This window comes from Monodon monoceros, unplaced genomic scaffold (assembly GCF_005190385.1).
Source record: "Monodon monoceros isolate NGI ecotype Baffin Bay Population unplaced genomic scaffold, NGI_Narwhal_1 Super_Scaffold_7, whole genome shotgun sequence".
Lineage (NCBI taxonomy): Eukaryota > Metazoa > Chordata > Mammalia > Artiodactyla > Monodontidae > Monodon > Monodon monoceros.
The window spans coordinates 23,701,645-23,719,442 of record NW_021703784.1 but is presented as its reverse complement, the minus strand read 5'-3'; the positions used below and the strand labels follow the sequence as shown (position 1 = coordinate 23,719,442).

Sequence of the window (17,798 nt, the reverse complement as noted above, 5' to 3'; positions counted from 1 at the left end):
TCGTATCATAGTGAAAGCTGATTACAGTAAGTCCCTTATATATGAATGAGTCCCATTCCAAGAGCGCATTCGTTAAGTCCAACAAAGTTAGCCTAGGTACCCAACTAACACAATCAGCTATATGGTACTGTATTGTAATAGGTCTATAATACTTTTCACACAAATAATACATAAAAAACAAACACAAAAAATAAAGAAAACATTTTTAATCTTACAGTACAGTACCTTGAAAAGTACAGTAGTAGAGTATAATAGCTGGCACACAGGGCCTAGCATTGAGTCAAAAGGCAAGAAGAGTTACTGACTGGAGGAGGGAGAGGAGATGGGAGATGGTTGAGCTGAAGGATCATTAGCAATAGGAGACAGAGGGCAAACTACAATTTCACTCACGCCTGACGTTGATGGCACAGGTTCTGGTCCTTGCTGGATTTAATTCCATCTATCCTCTTGAAAAAACGATCCAGTGATGTCTGGGTAGTAGCATTTCGCATCTTTGAAAGTTTGCAATTTGAAGGTTCCTATGTAGGGGACTTACTCTATTTCCCCTAGGTAGACACAGGGCTTTCTGTGTCACATCGTTAGCCATTCCCCTTAAATGAATGGATTAGATGTAGTTTCTGTTTATTCTCGAAAAAACTATGTGAACAACAATAGGATGTAAATGGTACCTTGCAGATCAGACATAGTCAATAAATGGCCATTTCAAAACAAAAACAAACAAAAAACTGGTTGGGATTTTGACTGTAATGAATGTATAGATCAAAATTTGGAGAATGGACATTTAACAATATTGAGTTGCTCATTCCATGAACACAGTGTATCTTTCTTTCAAGTCTTTTGATTTCTTTCATGTAGATTTTAGCATACAGATTTTACGCATATTTTGTTAGATATATTACCTAAGTATTTTATTTTTGTTTGTTTATTGGGTGCTACTATAAATGGTATTTTTTTTTAATTCCACTTCCAATGGTTCATTGTAGGTATAAAGAAATATGATGGACTTTCGTACACTTTGTATCCTGTGACCTTGCTAAACTCCAGCAGTTTTGTAGGTTTTTTTAGGTTTCCTCCATAGATAATCATGTTGTCTGTGACAGCTGAAATGAATCTAAAGACCCATGTTTAAAATAAAATGACAGGGCTTCCCTGGTGGCGCAGCGGTTGAGAGTCTGCCTGCCGATGCAGGGGACACGGGTTCGTGCCCTGGTCCGGGAGGATCCCACATGCCGTGGAGCAGCTGGGCCCGTGAGCCATGGCCGCTAAGCCTGCGCGTCCAGAGCCTGTGCTCCGCAACGGGAGAGGCCACAATGGTGAGAGGCCCGTGTACCGCAAAATAAAATAAAATAAAATAAAATAAAATAAAATAAAATGACAAAATACCATTTCAAATAATGTAGTTCTAGCATATACCCATTAAATACCAAACAATGCTCTCCTGGTCTAGTGATATTTAAAAAAGAGGTGACAACAAGATATCAAAATATGTTTCATATTTGTCTGAAGTAAGTAACTATAGGAAAAGCAAATATAGGAAAGATTGGACTGCTATATAATGCCATAGACCAGGTGGCTTGTTTCTCATTGTTCTGCAGGCTGGGAAATCCAAGATCAAGTTGGCAGATGATTTGGTTCCTGGTGAGGACCTATTTCCTGGCTTGTAGACATCCCCCTTCTTGATGTGTGTGCACATGGAAATTTCTCTGTCTTTCACTTTTTAAATCCCATCATGAGGGTCCCAACTTCATATCCTAATCTAAACCTATTTACTTTCCAAAGTCCTTACCTCTAAATACCATCACACTGAGGGGTGGGGTTTCAATATACGAATTTTGGAGGGATACAAATATTTAGTCCATAACAGGCAGTAAACAAGTAAGCCCCAAAACAAGCAGTAGTGAAACTAATTAGAAATGAGGGTGTCATTTTGAAACTGACTCTCAAAGTTGGAATTCACTTCCCAGCTTAGACATAAATGTATGAAAAAAAGAGCTGGCCTTCTTTAGGTCTTTCCACCGATGCATGAATACAAACTATCAAATTTCTGCCCATTTTGATTTTGCTAATGGACTGATTTTTAAGACCATGTTTATAGTGTCTTATGTGGGTCAATGATGAAATATTTCCTTAAAGAACAAATCACTCACCAGTAAGCAGGCTGGGATAAAACCTTCATCTGTACAGTGTTCTGCATATTCTTTTAAATTTGAACTTTCCAAAATAAAAGCCTGGCAGGTAGAAGTAAGGTTCTCTTGTTGTAAGTAACCTAAAGGAAAAATAAAATGTAACTCAGTAATTTCAGTAAATGCTGAACTTTCAATTAAAAGTGTTGTTGAAAATACTACAGCAGTTTCATATCATAAATGTAACTTCAGGTGAACATGACGGGATTCTACAGCCTTGCCTGAAACACCAGTTTGTGCTGCAGTACAAAGCAGAATTCATAAAACAGCTGTTCGAAAAGAAAAACTCTAGCTAATATGCTATAAAGCCATAGTAAACAAAACAGTATGGTACTGGCATAAAAACAGACAAATAGATCAGCAGAACAGAATTGAGAGCCTAGAAAAAATCCACAGCATAAATGGTCAACTAAATTTGACAAGGAAGCCAAGAATACTCAATGGAGAAAAAAACCATCTGTTCAACAAATGGTGCTAGAAAAATTGGATATTCACACATAAAAGAGTGAAACTAGACCCTTATCTTACACCACTCACAAAAATTAACTTGAAATGGATTAAAGACTTAAACATAAGACCTGAAAGCAAGAAACTCCTAGAAGAAAACAGGAAAAAAGCCCTTTGACATGGGTCTTGGCAGTGATTTTCTGGATTTGACACCTAATGCACAAGTTACAAAATGAAAAATAAACAAGTTGGAATATATCAAATTAAAAAGCTTCTGCACAGCAAAAGAAACCCATCAACAAAATGAAAAAAACAACCTATGGAATGGGAAAAATATTTCCACATATCTATCTGATAAGGGGTTAATAACCCACATAAATAAAGAACTCATAAAATTCAAGAACAAGAAACCAAGTTATCCAATTAACCCTTGTGTACTGTTGGTGAGATTGAAAACTGATACAGCCACTATGGAAAACAGTATGGAGGATCCTCAAAAAATTAAAAATAGAACTACCATATGATCCAGCAATTCCACTTCTGGGAATATATCCAAAGGAAAGAAAAAACACTATCTTGAAAAGATATCTGTGCCCCCTGTGTTCATAGCAGCATTATTTACAATAGACAAGGCATGGAAACAACCTAAGTGTCCACTGATGAATGTATGGATAAATAAGTTGTGGTGTATATATACACACAATGGAGTATTATTCAGCCATTAATAAAAAAAATGAAACCTTGGCATTTGGGACAACATGGATGGAACTTGAGAGTATTATGGTAAGTGAAATAACTTAGGCCAAGACAGACAAATGCTATATCATCTCACTCATATGTGGAATCTTAAAAACAAAAACAAAAAAACCCCAACTGAACTCACAGAAAAAGAGACCAGATTTCTGGTTACCAGAGGCAGGGGATGGAAGGAGGGGCAATCAGAAAACGGTGGTCAGAAGATACAAATTTCCAGTTACAAGATAAATACAGTTGACCCTTGAACAATGCTGGGGCTAAGGGAATCGACCCTCCACACAGTCGAAAAATCCATGTATAACTATAGTTGGCCCTCCAAATCCGAGGTCCACATACGCAGATTCAACCAACTATGGATTGTGTAGTACTGTAGTGTGTGTTCATTGAAGAAAAAATCCACATGTAAGTGGACCCGCACAGTTCAAATCTGTGTTGTTTAAGGGTCAACTGTAAATACTAGGTACTGTAAGTACACTGCAATATAGTAAGTGATTATACTTAACACTGCTGTACGATATATATGAAAATTGTTAGGAGATTTAATCGATCCTAAGAGTTCTCATCACAAGGAAAAAAAAATTTGTTTTTTTGCTTTCTCTTTTTATTGTAATTATGGGAGATGATAGAGGCGAACTGAACTTACTGCAGCAATCATTTCACAATATATATGTCAAACCATTATGCTGTACACCTTAAACTTATACAGTGATGCATATCAATTACATCTCAATAAAACTGGAAAAAACCAAAACTCCCAGAAACTCTAGCTAACCCAGAAAAATAAGGTGTTTGATAAAGTGCAATTACTGCACAGTAATGCTTACAGGAGAAACAATAAAGTAACAATAAATAACAAGAGAACCAATAAGTGATAAATGTTCTACTCCATAACCTCCACATTAACTAGGTGAGTAGATGGTATAAATTAACTTATTGGACTATGAAAAAAATTACATTCTCTCAACATTGCAATTTACCTGTATATTTCACTTATTTGCCTAATGGTGTAAAAAAAAAATTGAAGAGAAGACCTACTTCGTATGAAATGCAAGAAAGGCACTCCTTTGCTTTTTAATTTCTGCCCTTTGGGAATCAAAGCATTAACTATTTCAACCAGAACTTTAATATTCACACCTAACTGACATTTATGAAACAATATCATGTACCAGTGCTTTGTACTTTCATATATATGAACACTGTCTTGACTAGCATCCTATCCTTGTTTTTTTATTTCTTAGCATCACTGGGGTTCAACTAACCAACTCTGTAAGCAGTAGTACAGCATAAAAAGAACACTAGATAGGATATCAGGAGACCAGGTTCTTATTCTATTGTGTTAAAATAAGCATTGTGGCTTTGGGGAAAAAAAGCACTTAAATTCTTCCAGAGTAAGATACTTCATCTATAAGGCATCACACCCGCCTTGACTTGTGAATCAAATCTGGTTAAGTTATTTCCTTGTGTAAAGCTGAAGGGCTCACATCATTTCCCACAGCTCTCAGGTTAAACTTCTAAATCCTGAGCAGCTTCAGCAGGAATGGAAGAGTAAGGACCTCCAAAAGTCCTCTCTTCTATAAAAGCAATGAGAACACTGGCACAAATTATTAAACTTTTATAGAACTCTGAAAATAATCATTGTCTTGCAAAAAAATCTGTGAGCATTTATTAAGAAAAATGGCTGAATGTCAGTAAGGACAATCAACACTGTGGCATTTTAACTTCCTCTATTCTCATGCTCATCTCTCCAACTGAGTGGTATACTTGAAAATCAACAGCCTGCAAATGCAGTGAAAACCAGCAGCCCGGTAGAAAATGGACAGATCAGATGAAGCTGGAATCTTCCCCAAGTCCCATTCCCAGAAACTGTCATTATTTGATTTGTGTGACAACTTCATGTAAAACCTCACTTGCATGGCTTGTCTTTGAATTGAATCAAAGTTTACCCTGTGTAAACCTTCTCCTTGGAGGTGTTTTTGTTAAATCAATCAGCAGAAACTGGTTAACACTACAGCTGCCTATGACAGAGATAATGGTTGGGACAAACAACAAGCTAAACAAACAAACAAACTCAAAAAGAAAAGCTGGGGAATGAGAAGTCTGTAGGGGGATTTTAAAAGCTCTGACATACTCCTGGGACACTAGAAGGCCATGTGCAAATGTAGGGTAGCATGTGTATTCAGAAAAGATCTGACAACCCTAAGCACTCACCTCTGGCTGACCATAAGCCTCTGACAAGCAGGAAGTGAAGGCTAAGGCAAAGCTGTCAAATGCTTAGCTGAATGTTGAAGCATACCCCAATGTACACACAGCCCCCTAGCAAACAGTGGGAGATTTATTGACTCCAAGCATCTAAGGAAATCATTGTCCAATCATAGAATATAAGCTCAAAGAATATAGACTTTACATAATTAGTTCAGGAGACTAATCGTTAAAAAAAAACCTGCTAAACAACAACAAGGAGCAATAACAAACATGAAGGAGGAAGGTGAATCAGATTACAAGAGTTGTCACATTCTACCACTATACCAATTGAAAACTTTTAAAGTTCTCAATTTTCAATAAAGAAATTATGAGACATGCAGAAAAACAAGAAAGTATGGCTAATAAACAAGGGGGAAAATGTATGGTCAGTAGAAACTGTCACTAAGGAAGCCAAGGCACTAGACTTAAAACTTTCAGCTTTTTAAAATAAGGTCAGAGAACTAAAGAAAACTATGCCTAAATATCTAAACAAAATTATGAGAACATCTATGAAAAAGAAATAAAAGAGAAAGAAATTAAAAGAAAAAAACCATGTAGAAATTCTGGAGTTGAAAACAAAAAACATAATAACTGAAGTACAAAATTTGCCAATAAATAGCAGATTTGAGGAGAAAGATCGAAGAATCAGTGCACTTGAACATAGATCAAATGAGATTATCTAGTATGAGGAACACAAACAAAAAAGAATGACGAAAGTGAACAGTCTCAGAGACCTGTGAAACTTTTTCAAATGTACCAACATAAGCATATGTTCTGGGGGTCCCAGAAGGAACTGAGAGACAGAAAAGGGTAGAAAGAATATTTGAAGAAATATTGGGCTGAGAACACCCCAAATTTTAGGAAACTATAATCAATCTACTTATTCAGGAAACTCAAAAAACTACAAGTAAGATCAACTCAAAGAGATCCATAGCTAGACATATCGTAAATTGTCAAAAGAGAGAATCTTGAAAGTGGAAAGAGAAATGGCTTATAACATACAAGGGATCCTCTATAAGATTAACAGCTGAGTTCTCATTAGAAGCCATGAAGGCCAGAGGCAGTGAGATGACATATTAAAAGTGCTGACAGGAAAAAGTCAACCAAGAATTCTATTATCTAGCATGATTTCTTCAAAATTAAGAAACTAAGATAGTCCCAGATTAAAAAACACTGAAATAATCTGCTGCTAACAGACTTGCCCTATATGAAATATTAAAGGGAGTCCTTCAGACTAAAATGAAAGTCAAATCCACACTAAAATATTAACGAAAAATGGTAAAGGTAACTACACAGGCAAGAATAAAATAGTATAAATGATATTTGTTTGTAATCCTTTTTCTCCTCTCTGCTTTAAAAGACAACTGCAGGGACTTCCCTGGCGCTCCAGTGGTTAAGACTCTGTGCTTCCAATGCAGGGGGCGTGGGTTCCATCCCTGGTTGGGGAACTAAGATCCCACACGCTATGTGGCCAAATAAAAATAAATAAATAAATAAATTAAAAAGGGGCAAAATGTTCAAGAAAAAGACACAAATTAGTTGAAAATAAAAGGATGGAAAAAGATACACCATCCAGACAGTAACCTAATGACAGCTGGAGAGGCTATACCAGTATTAGACAAAGTGGACATTAAGACAAGTGAACGTCATATTCAATGATGAAAGACTCAAAGCTTTCCCCACAAGATCAAGGACAAGACAAAGATGTCTGCTCTTGCCACTTCCATGAAACACTGTACTGAAAGTTCTAGCCTGGTCAAGACATCATCTAATCTGAAAATAGAGATATTTGACTCTTTCCTTTCCAATCTGGATGCTTGTTATTTCAATTTCTCTCCTAATTGCCCAGTCTTTAATAAATGAAAAAAGACTGAAATCATACGGAGTATGGAATTAAATGAGAAATCAGAAACAACGGGAAATTCACAAATATGTGGAAATCAAACACTCTCCTAAATAATCAAAGGGTCAGAGAATATATAAATAAGTAGAAAATATTTTAAGATAAATGCAAACAAAAATACATTATACCAAAACTTATGGGATGCAGCTAAAGCATTGCTTATTTGTATACTTATAGCTATAAATACCTGTATTAAAAAGATGAAAGACCTCAAATCCATAACCTATCCTTGCACTTTAAGAAACTAGAAATAGAGCAAACTAAACCCAAAGGAAGCAGAGGGAAGGAAATAATGGATATTAGAGGGGGAAAAAAAAAAAAAGGAATAGAGAGTTAAAAAATAGAGAAAAATCAATGAAACCAAAAGTCAGTTCTGTTTCCAGAAGAGATGATGTCACATATAGAAAATTTTAAATGACTTCAGCAAGGCTGTGGGATACAAGATGCATATACAGAAATCAACTGTATATCTATACACTTGCAATGAACAATCCAAAAATGAAATTAAGAAAACAATTCTATTTAAAATAACATTAAAAAGAATACTTAGAAATAAGTTTAACAAAATAAGAGTACACTAAAACTAGAAAACATTAAAAGATGTTAAATAAGACTAAATAAATGGGAAGATATCTTGGGTTCATGGACCTGAAGAATATCAATACTCCCAAAGTTGACCCACACACACAACACAATCCCTATCAAAACCCCACCTGCCTTTTTTGCAGAAATAAATAAACTGATCCTAAAATTTGTAAGGAAATACAAGGGACACAGAGTAGCAAAACGATCTCGAAAACAAAACAACTGGAGGACTCACATTTACCTATTTCAAAACATATTACAAAGCTATAGTAATCAAGATAACTGTGTACTGGCATAAGGATAGACATGTAGATCAGTTGAACAGAATTAACAGTCTAAGCTTTTATGGTCAATTGAGTTTTTAGAAAAGTACCACATCACTTCAATGGGGGAAAGAATAGTCTTTTCACAGCTGGTGCTGGGACAACTGGATAGCCACCTGCAAAAAACTGAAGTTGGACCCTTTCTTCATGCTAAATACAAAAAGTAACTCAAAATGAATCAAAGACCTAAATATAAGAGCTAAAATTATAACTTTTAGAAAAAAATCACAGGTGTAAATTTTTTTGACCTTAGATTAGACAATGGTTTCTTACATATGGCATCTAAAGAATAAGCAACCAAAGAAAAAAATAAACTGAACTTTATCAAAATTAAAAACTTTTGTACTTCCAAAGATACTATCAAGAAAGTGAAAAGACAACCAACAAAATGGAAGAAAATATTTGCAAATCATATATCTGATAAGGGACCAGAATACAGAATGTATTAAAAAAAACTCTTGCAAGACAATAATAACAAGACAAATAACCCAATTAAAAATGCACAAAAGATCTGAACAGACCTTTCTCCAAAGATACACAAACTGCTGATAAGCACATGAAAAGAGGCTCAAATTCGTTGGTCATTAGGAAAATGTAAAAGCAAAAGCACAATGATATACTAATTCATACCCATTAGGATACCTAGAATTAAAAGACAGTAGTTAGTATTGGCAAAAATGTGGAGAAATTGGAAACCTCATATATTGCTGGTGGGAACATAAAATGGTACAGCCACTTTTGAAAACCATATGTTAAGTTCTCAAAAATAGTAAACATAGAATTACCATACAACCAAGCTAATCCACTCCTAGGAATATATCTAAGAGAACTGAAATCATATGCCCAAACAAAACTTGTACACAAATGTTCACAGCAGCATTTTTAATAATAGCCCCAAAGTGGAAACAAGCTACTGTTCATCAATGGACAAACAAAATGTGGTATATCCATACAACAGAATATTATTCAGCCATAAGAAGGAATTATCTATACTTGTTGAAACATTGATGAATCTTGAAAACACTGGTAAATTCAAGAAGTCAGACATAAAAGGCCACATACTGTATAATCATATTTACATGAAATGTCCAGAACAGGCAAATCTATAGACAGAAAGTAGATTACTAGTTGCCAGAAGATGGGAAAAGGGAGAAATTGGGAGTGACTGTTAACGAGTATGGGGTTTCTTTCTGGGGTGATAAAATGTTCTGGAATTAAGATAATGGTGATGGTAGCACAACATGTACTAAAAACTACTGAAATTTACACTTTGTGGTATGTGAATTATATCTCAATGAGAAACAATCCTATATTCTTAATATGTCATATGAGGCTCTACTTGTTTTATATCCTAATTTCCTCTTTAGCCTTATGTCTTGTCATTCCGTCTTTCCTAGCCAAACCGGTCTTTCAATTCCACGAATACATGAATGCTTTTTTTAAAAATTGAAATATAGTTGATTTACAATATTGTGTTAATTTCTGCTGTACAGCAAAGTGATTCAGTTATACATAAATAAATAAATACACACACACACACATTTAAAACATTCTTTTCCATTATGGTTATCACAGGATATTGAATATAGTTCCCTGTGCTGTATGGTAGCACCTTGTTGTTTATACAACAATCTCTCAATCCATCCTCTCCTCCCCCCTGCAACCACATGTCTGTTCTCTATGTCTGAGAGTATTTCTGTTCTGTAAATAGGTTCATTTGTGTCATACTTTAGATTCCACATATAAGTGATACCATATGGTATTTGTCTTTCTCTTTTTGACTTACTTTACTTAGTATGATAATCTCCAAGTCCATCCATGTTGCTGCAAATGGCATTATTTCATTCTTTCTTATGGCTGAGTAGTATTCCATTATATACACGTACCACATCTTTATCCAGTCATCTGTTGATGGACACTTAGGTTGTTTCCATGTCTTGGCTATTGTGAATAGTGCTGCTATGAACATACGGGTATATGTATCTTTTTGAATTATTGTTTTGTCTGTTTATATGCCCTGGAGTGGGAGACTGCTGGATCATATGGCAACTTTAATTTTAGCTGAGGAACCTCCATACTGTTTTCCATAGTGGCTGCACCAACTTATATTCTCACCAACAGTGTAGGAGGGTTCCCTTTTTTCCACACCCTCTCCAACATTTGTTATTTGTAGACTTTTTAATATGGCTATTCTGACTGATGTGAGGTGGTACTTCATTGTAGTTTTGATTTCTATTTAATAATTACTGATGTTGAGCATGTTTTCAATACATAAATGCTCTTATTTCAAGGCTACTGTATACTTTATTGCCTTTGCTTGGGCAGCTTATCTTTTCTTAGCCTAGCTACTTCCAACTCATTCTTTATTTTTTTTCCTTTTCTTTTTTTTCCAACTCATCCTTCAGGTCTACTGTAATTATCACTTCCTCAGAGAATCTTTTTTTGAATTCCCTATGTACCGAAATCCTATTACTGGATACTAGATTCCCTTTGTAGTATATTTACTTTGGTGTTGGTATAATAGTTAATAACTACTAAGGCAATTATTACTAAGGTCTTTCCCAACTTTAAAATTATAAAGGTCTACCCTCTTCACCTGGAATGATATCTTCAACCAGGCCCTTCAAGTCAAAAAATTGAGAGGGTCTACAAAGTTATTATATATGAGCATTATAAAAAGAAAAGGGCAAGGAAATTGTCATCCCATTTTAGGGAATGCCCTACCTGGGATTTGGGAACCAATTCACCAGTTTGTACTCATAGTTGATGAATCAGTTTTCCAACCTCTTGCTAATCAATGCTACAGGGAGAAACAAACATACAAAAAAAAAAAAAACAAAAAACCAAAGACATTGTCGTTTGGAGTGTGAGAAAGCATTTAGAAATCAGAAGAAAGCTTTCACTTCAGATACTACCACTTCAATATCCCCTTCACTGAAAATATAAAATCACTTTCAATGTGGATCAAAGATAGACTGCTATTTTCCTTGTTTTTTCATTTTTCACAAATAAACAACCCAATATAAACCCCAATAAAACTACAGCCAGCTGAAAAGAAATCATTTTTTATGACTGGCTTTCTAACAGTTACATTATTTGGAATAAGTAAGTCAGCTGCCACTAGGATTTCATGAAGTTAGAATTTTAAATGTCTATAAATCACTAGAATCATTCATGGAATCAGGGCAGTTGGAGCTTTTTCTTTACATGCTTCAAGACTTAAATTGAAGACCCCAAACAGTTTCTTTTCATGGTAGAAAGTTTCAAAAGTACTAATCACCCCAGATATATTGACAACCACTTGGGACTTCTAACAGCTGGTGTTATGAAATCTAATTCCTTAACGTAGATTTGCTTTTTTCTAGACCAAGTATTCTCAAAATGCATGACATAGTCCCAAGGGGGTGAAAATTGGTACTGGGGAGGAAGAGGAAAGAATAAAATATAACTCTTTTTATGCATAAATCACAGATATACATACAATATATAAATATATTTGTAACATTAAAATCTCATGCAAGGGGCAATTAGGGGAAAAAAAAGTCTAAAAATACTTCCTAAGAGTACGATAACGAAATAAAGGTTGAGAAACGCTGCCCAGGACAGAATATAGTGATATGCAGTTAACCTTTCTAGAAAAATATGGTGGTAATTCCCTGGTGGTCCAGTGGTTAGGACTCTGTGCTTTCACTGCCGAGGGTCAGGGAATTAGCGGCGCAGCCAAAAAAAAAAAAAAAGGAATCAGGAATCAACGAAGACCAGATAGTTTTTGGCTTCTCGTAAGATATTATACTTTTGTATGGTATACATTTGAGAAAAGCCTTTGTTAAAAGGCTAGATTGCTTCTACAACAGTGTTTAAAAGTTATGATACATTTTTAAATAGCAATATCTGATATAACTCTTCTGCTCTCAAAAAAAATGCCCACCTTTGGGCTATCTAGAATCCCCATTTTGGATTAGACTTGATGTATTCTGCTTTACTTTTGTCTGGGAAGTTCCAAAATAATGTGGTAAAGCAACAGGTGATTGCTTTCATGCTCATTTATTATTACACTTACAGTTAACCAGTTATTTGCCTACGAAAAGCTTATTTATCATCATTAAGTACCTGATTGTAACCAATTCTCAATCAGAATAATGGGGGAAATTTTAGGTACAAATTATTCTAAATCTAAAATGTTACAATGAAAATACACAATAGGGGCCAATTATCTTTTATTACAATAATACAAATAGTCTTCAATCAAAATTAGTTTAATTTGTTTCTCCTTTTTATTCCTTAAAAAAATCTTTAGGGCTTCCCTGGTGGCGCAGTGGTTGAGAGTCCGCCTGACGATGCAGGGGACGCAGGTTCGTGCCTCGGTCTGGGGGGAGCCCACGTGCCGCGGAGCGGCTGGGCCCATGAGCCGTGGCCGCTGAGCGTGCGCGTCCGTAGCCTGTGCTCCGCAACGGGACAGGCCACAGCAGTGAGAGGCCCGCGTACCGCAAAAAAAAAAAAAAAAAACCTTTAAAATAACTACATCTTTTGTGTAAACTTACTTAACAATGTTCAAATAGGTAATTTGAATGTCCCTTTTTCTTAATATTGTCCTCTGCCTGCTTTTCAGTGGAGGTAGTAATGAGTAACAAAATAGACTGAAGGGAAAACATAATTGAAAAAGAGAAGGAAAGACAAAATCCTAGCTATATCTAGGGTTTTTGAATTTTAGGACCTAGGATGCCAACAGTCTGCCCTCTCTTCTTCCTATTTATAGAGAGGGAAAGATAAAGAGAGATACACCTGATGAAGAAAGCAAGAGACAGCAAACCTCCCTACATGAAAATATTTCCTTCACATATTCTAATAATTTCCCCCAAATATCAGTAGTTTAAGATCTTTAAAAAATGTAAATAATCCTTGGGAAGACTTAACTTGCAGTGCTTTATACTTAACTTGCAGTGCTTTATATTACTAAATCCACAAATAACAAAGAAAATCTCTCTATAAAGAAGCTATAATCTACAAGGACCCAAAAGATATACATGCAAATAACTGTAATATAAGGAAAGGTGGTAAGACAACTGGAGTTACTTCATAGGGGCTAGAGAAAGTATTAACAGACTGGGGAATACTATGCATGTTTCAAGGAAGAGACAAATAGTGAAGGACAGTAGGGGAATCCCAACGAAGCTGATGGAAAGCACATATGGAGCATGTTTGAAGAACATGCCTGTTTTGGATGAAGAACTAGGTATATGATGGAGAACAGCTGGAAATACAGCTGAAAAGACAGAATGGGTAAGGACCATAAAATGTTGTAAATGTCAGCAATGACATTATTATGAATAAATAATAGAATCTGAATAAACAGAATCTGAAAAAAATGACAGATATTATTCAGTACAAAGGGGAAGGTCATGATCACAGCTACACTTTTGTAAATATTTATTAAATATCTACATCTTAGTGATATAAAGGTGAATAGAACCAGTGGCTCTTCAACTTTCAGAGGTATGGCAGTCCTGGTTGTTTGCCTTCAAATCTACTCTTCCTGTTTCCCCTGCTCTGCCCTGTAGGACAGGAAACCTGAGCCCCTGCAGGCAATTTCCTGGGCTCCATGTCAGCTAGCTTCTGGTTGGTTTCAATCAATGGGAAGCACCAGTTGGAGATTGGAGGGCAGTTGGAAGCAGCCATGTTTTTTTCCTCCATTTCCTCTTTGCCATGGTAGAATCTCCTCTACTACTGCTCCCACACCAAAGTCTACCTTCCAGCTTCCACAGTGAAACCAGCCTCTGGGTTTCATCTCTCCTTGTCTTACTGATTATCAGAGTGGTTTCCTGCTGTTGCTACTCTCTGAGCTGGCTCATGTAAGCAGCTTGTCTTAGCTTTTCTATCACCAGTGTAACCAATACCCTCATTAAATCCCTCCATGTTAAATACTCAGATTACTTTCAGTTTTCCTGAATGGATGCTGACTCACACAGAAAGGAACAAACATATTTGGGAATCTAAATAAGGTTCTGGATACTTTACCCATAAAAAAAATGCCCCACCTATACATTAAGTTTTATAGATAGTCTGGGGGCTCACAGAACTCTTGAAGCCTGTCCATTAATCCCAGATTAAGAATACTACATAGGACAAAAAAGTAAGTTTCATTTTCATAAGGTGAAGTTCTATAGGTGAATGATGGTGATGGTTACAGAACAATGTGATTGTACTTAATGTCACAGAACTGTAAAAATGGCTAAAATGGTTAAATTTTGTTATGTTTTATTTTACCAAAAAAAAAAAGTAAGTAAACACAAAGCTACAATAAAACATGGTAAGAGTATGACAGAAGTAATCCACAATGCCATGAGAGCATGTAAGGAGAAAGTACTAACTGTACCTGCTGGAAAAAATTTGAGAGATTACAATTGACCTGAACCTTGAATACAAGTGTACTAGGGGAGAAAAACATTGCAGGCAGAGAGAACAAAATACATAAGAAGAGTATCTGCAGAAACTGCAAGTCGTTTGGTATGCCTGGAGCATAGGGCCTATGTTGAAAAGTTGAGATCAAACAAGAGAGATGGGTAGGATCAGTTCCACAGAGCACCTTGTATGACATACTAATAAAACCAAAACTGGTGGCCCAGAGGCAACAAACAACACTTTGATGTAGTTTGGCCTGTACAATATTTAAAGAAATTCCAGCAAGGAAATAGCTGGATGTAGCGGAGTAGCAAGGGCTATTTAAGTGGAGTAGTGAGGTACGAAAGTTAGCACAGTATGTTGAAGAATGAAAGCTAAGTGAGGAAATAGAGCAACTAAGTAGAGCTTATTCTTTGAATAAATCTGACTTGTGAAAGGGTGACATAGATAGAGCATTAGATAGAATGTGAGGTGGGGTCTAGGAAAATGTTTTGGTGTGTGTGGGTAAGGGTAAAAAACCCAATTATGTAAACTCTAAGGGGAGAACTCGATTTTTAGCATTTGGCACAGTGCCTGGAACATACTACCACCCAAAGATTTGCTGAAAGGACATAATGAAGAAAACGGGCCAACAATGAGAGGGGCTGAAGGAGTACTGAGAGGGAGGGAGTACTGACAGGAGGAGAAACATGAGCAAATAATAAAACTGTTAATATTTTAAGCCACTAAGTTGTGTGATCATAGATCTCCATGTTGATATGATAATGCTAAATGAAAAAAGCAAGAGTGGTGAGTGTGGGGAGATTTGCTTTTTTTGGTATTATTCTTTCGCACAACTTGAAATTTTTTTAAGTGCACAACTCTTTCAACTTTCAGAATTGGAGGTGTAGTGTGAATGCTTTAGGCAGATTTTTGTAACAGTAAATAAGATGAATTGCAAGGCCATATGAGAAGCCATGACAACAGTCCAAAAGAGAAGTAATGGGATGCATACTGCTAGGATTGGTGGCAATGAAAATGGAATGTGAATGACAAATAAGGATTTTAGGGTAAGAAACAATCTCTGTAGTTTTTATCCATTTAAAAAAAAGGAGGAAGTCTAGGAGAGCAGCTGGTTTGTGGAGAATAAATACAAGTTTGGTGTAAATTATTCCAGTTAGAAAATCGTACTGCTTTCTTAAGACCAGTGGTTCGTGCCCTCCAGGAAACATACTGGCAATATCTGGACACTTTTTTAATTCTCACGACTGGGTGGGGGTGGGGACTGGGGTCCTGCTGGCATCTAATGGATAGAAGCCAGGGATGCTGATAAACATCCCACAATGCACAGGACAGCTACCCATAATAAAGTATGTCAATGTTATTGTGAACTTTGTGAAAGTCTACTTTGGATCTGTTTACATATAATCCTAATTAATATAACAATTACAAGATAGCTAGCTTTTTCCTTAGATGATGTAGGTTAACTGTTGATATTCAGTTCTGATAAAGTGCACAAAAGATTAACCAAACATTAACAAAATATTAGTTTAAACTTAAGTCATTATTTTCTCCAAAAACATATGGTTGAACAATTACCTTCTAATGTTTTCTGCAAAATGTGCTCATCAAGAGCCTGTGCACAAAAGCCATTTTTTTTGGACAGGGCTGAGTACTTAAAATGGAATACGAAATGGATTTTTCTGGCAATAAAATAATGGTAGTAATGGCCGTGGATGCCAGGGGAAGTTTTATCACAGATGTTTACCATTTACCATTCACATATGATGTCTGTAAATCACTGGCTCCGGTTTTGAGATTTATGTGGCTCTCATTCCCAGCAGTACAATCCTCTTTATTCTTTCAGGGGAAAAACAACAAAACCCGTTTCCCACACAGACAATACAGCCTGACAACTGGCAGTGTTACTAATTCTTTTCAAATTGAGGAAAAACTAACTAGGACTAGAAAATGTTTAACTGGAAGGCATTTCCCCTGTGAAAATTCTTGCTAATCAAAAGAACAGGAATTGCTGCTGTCTTAAAGTATGCAACTGGCATTTCAAACCTCTACACTCTACGACTTCTTGCGGGAGGGTGGGGGATAGAGAGGGAAGATCACCCCATTTGTCCCAAATTCGTAGTTCTAAGGGCTAGTTATGAGAAGGCCGTCAAGAAGGTCCTTCTACAAAGCTGGGTGGCTGGGGAAGTTCTTATTTTTCCTAATTCGGTCCCAGCTCTGACACGGGAAAGTGAGCCCAAGGCTGAAGAACGCAGTCCATCCATCACATAGGCAACTCCCCTTGCAGGGATCCTAATTAAGTGTGCAGGCCTGATTTTCCCACCGGATCCGGGCCTCAGGTGTTTCACCCCGAGCTTCTCTTCAGCCTCCCCTCGCCACGGAGCCTCGGAAGAGAGGAGCATCCACACACAAAGAAGCTTAAACCACCCGAGCCTCCGACTGAAGAAGATTCACCTCCAGTCTGAATTTGCAGGCGGGGAGGCAAAGCCCCAAAGCTTCCCCACCCAAGGAAAACCTTTGGCCCCAAAGGTCCTTCCGTCCTGCTTAGCCTGGTTCAATACCCCTCCCTCCAGCGTCGGCGCTTACCCAATACCAGTCGGGCTACGTCCGAAGGTAACAGCATGATCGAAGGCGCAGAAGGAACCGCAATAAGAGACGAGACCCAGGTAAAAGCCAACACAGCGACAGCTCCTGCGCCGCATCTCCCGGTTCCAGTGGCGGCACTAAACCCGCGGCGATTTGTCCCGCCTCTTTAGCTCCTCGCCAGCCAATCGCTTCCGCCGGAGAAAGAAAGGCGCCGAAATGAAACCCGCCTGGTTCTCCTTCGAACTGTCGTCATATCCGTCCTCATATTTGGAGGGGTGAGGCTGAAGGGGGCGAGGAGGCGGGACGAGTGAGCCGGAGCCCGAGCTAGCGGGCGAGCGGCGAAGGCAGGGTTGCACGCCATTGGCGGGCAGTGCG

At 37.0% G+C, this 17,798-nt stretch overlaps 1 protein-coding gene across 1 annotated transcript in view; it reads right to left on the bottom strand.

Annotated features, from left to right (window-relative positions):
• The window catches only part of LOC114886955 (protein NPAT), a 52,402-nt gene extending 34,842 nt beyond the window's left edge, over positions 1-17,560 (bottom strand). Inside the window, exons 1-2 of the mRNA XM_029208150.1 lie at positions 17,424-17,560; positions 2,148-2,266 (exon numbers count right to left, since the gene is read on the bottom strand). Coding sequence (XP_029063983.1) covers positions 2,148-2,266; positions 17,424-17,460 — 156 coding nt within the window. The 5' untranslated portion in view covers positions 17,461-17,560. The remainder of the gene's footprint in view (positions 1-2,147; positions 2,267-17,423) is intronic.
• Positions 17,561-17,798: the final 238 nt, after the last annotated feature.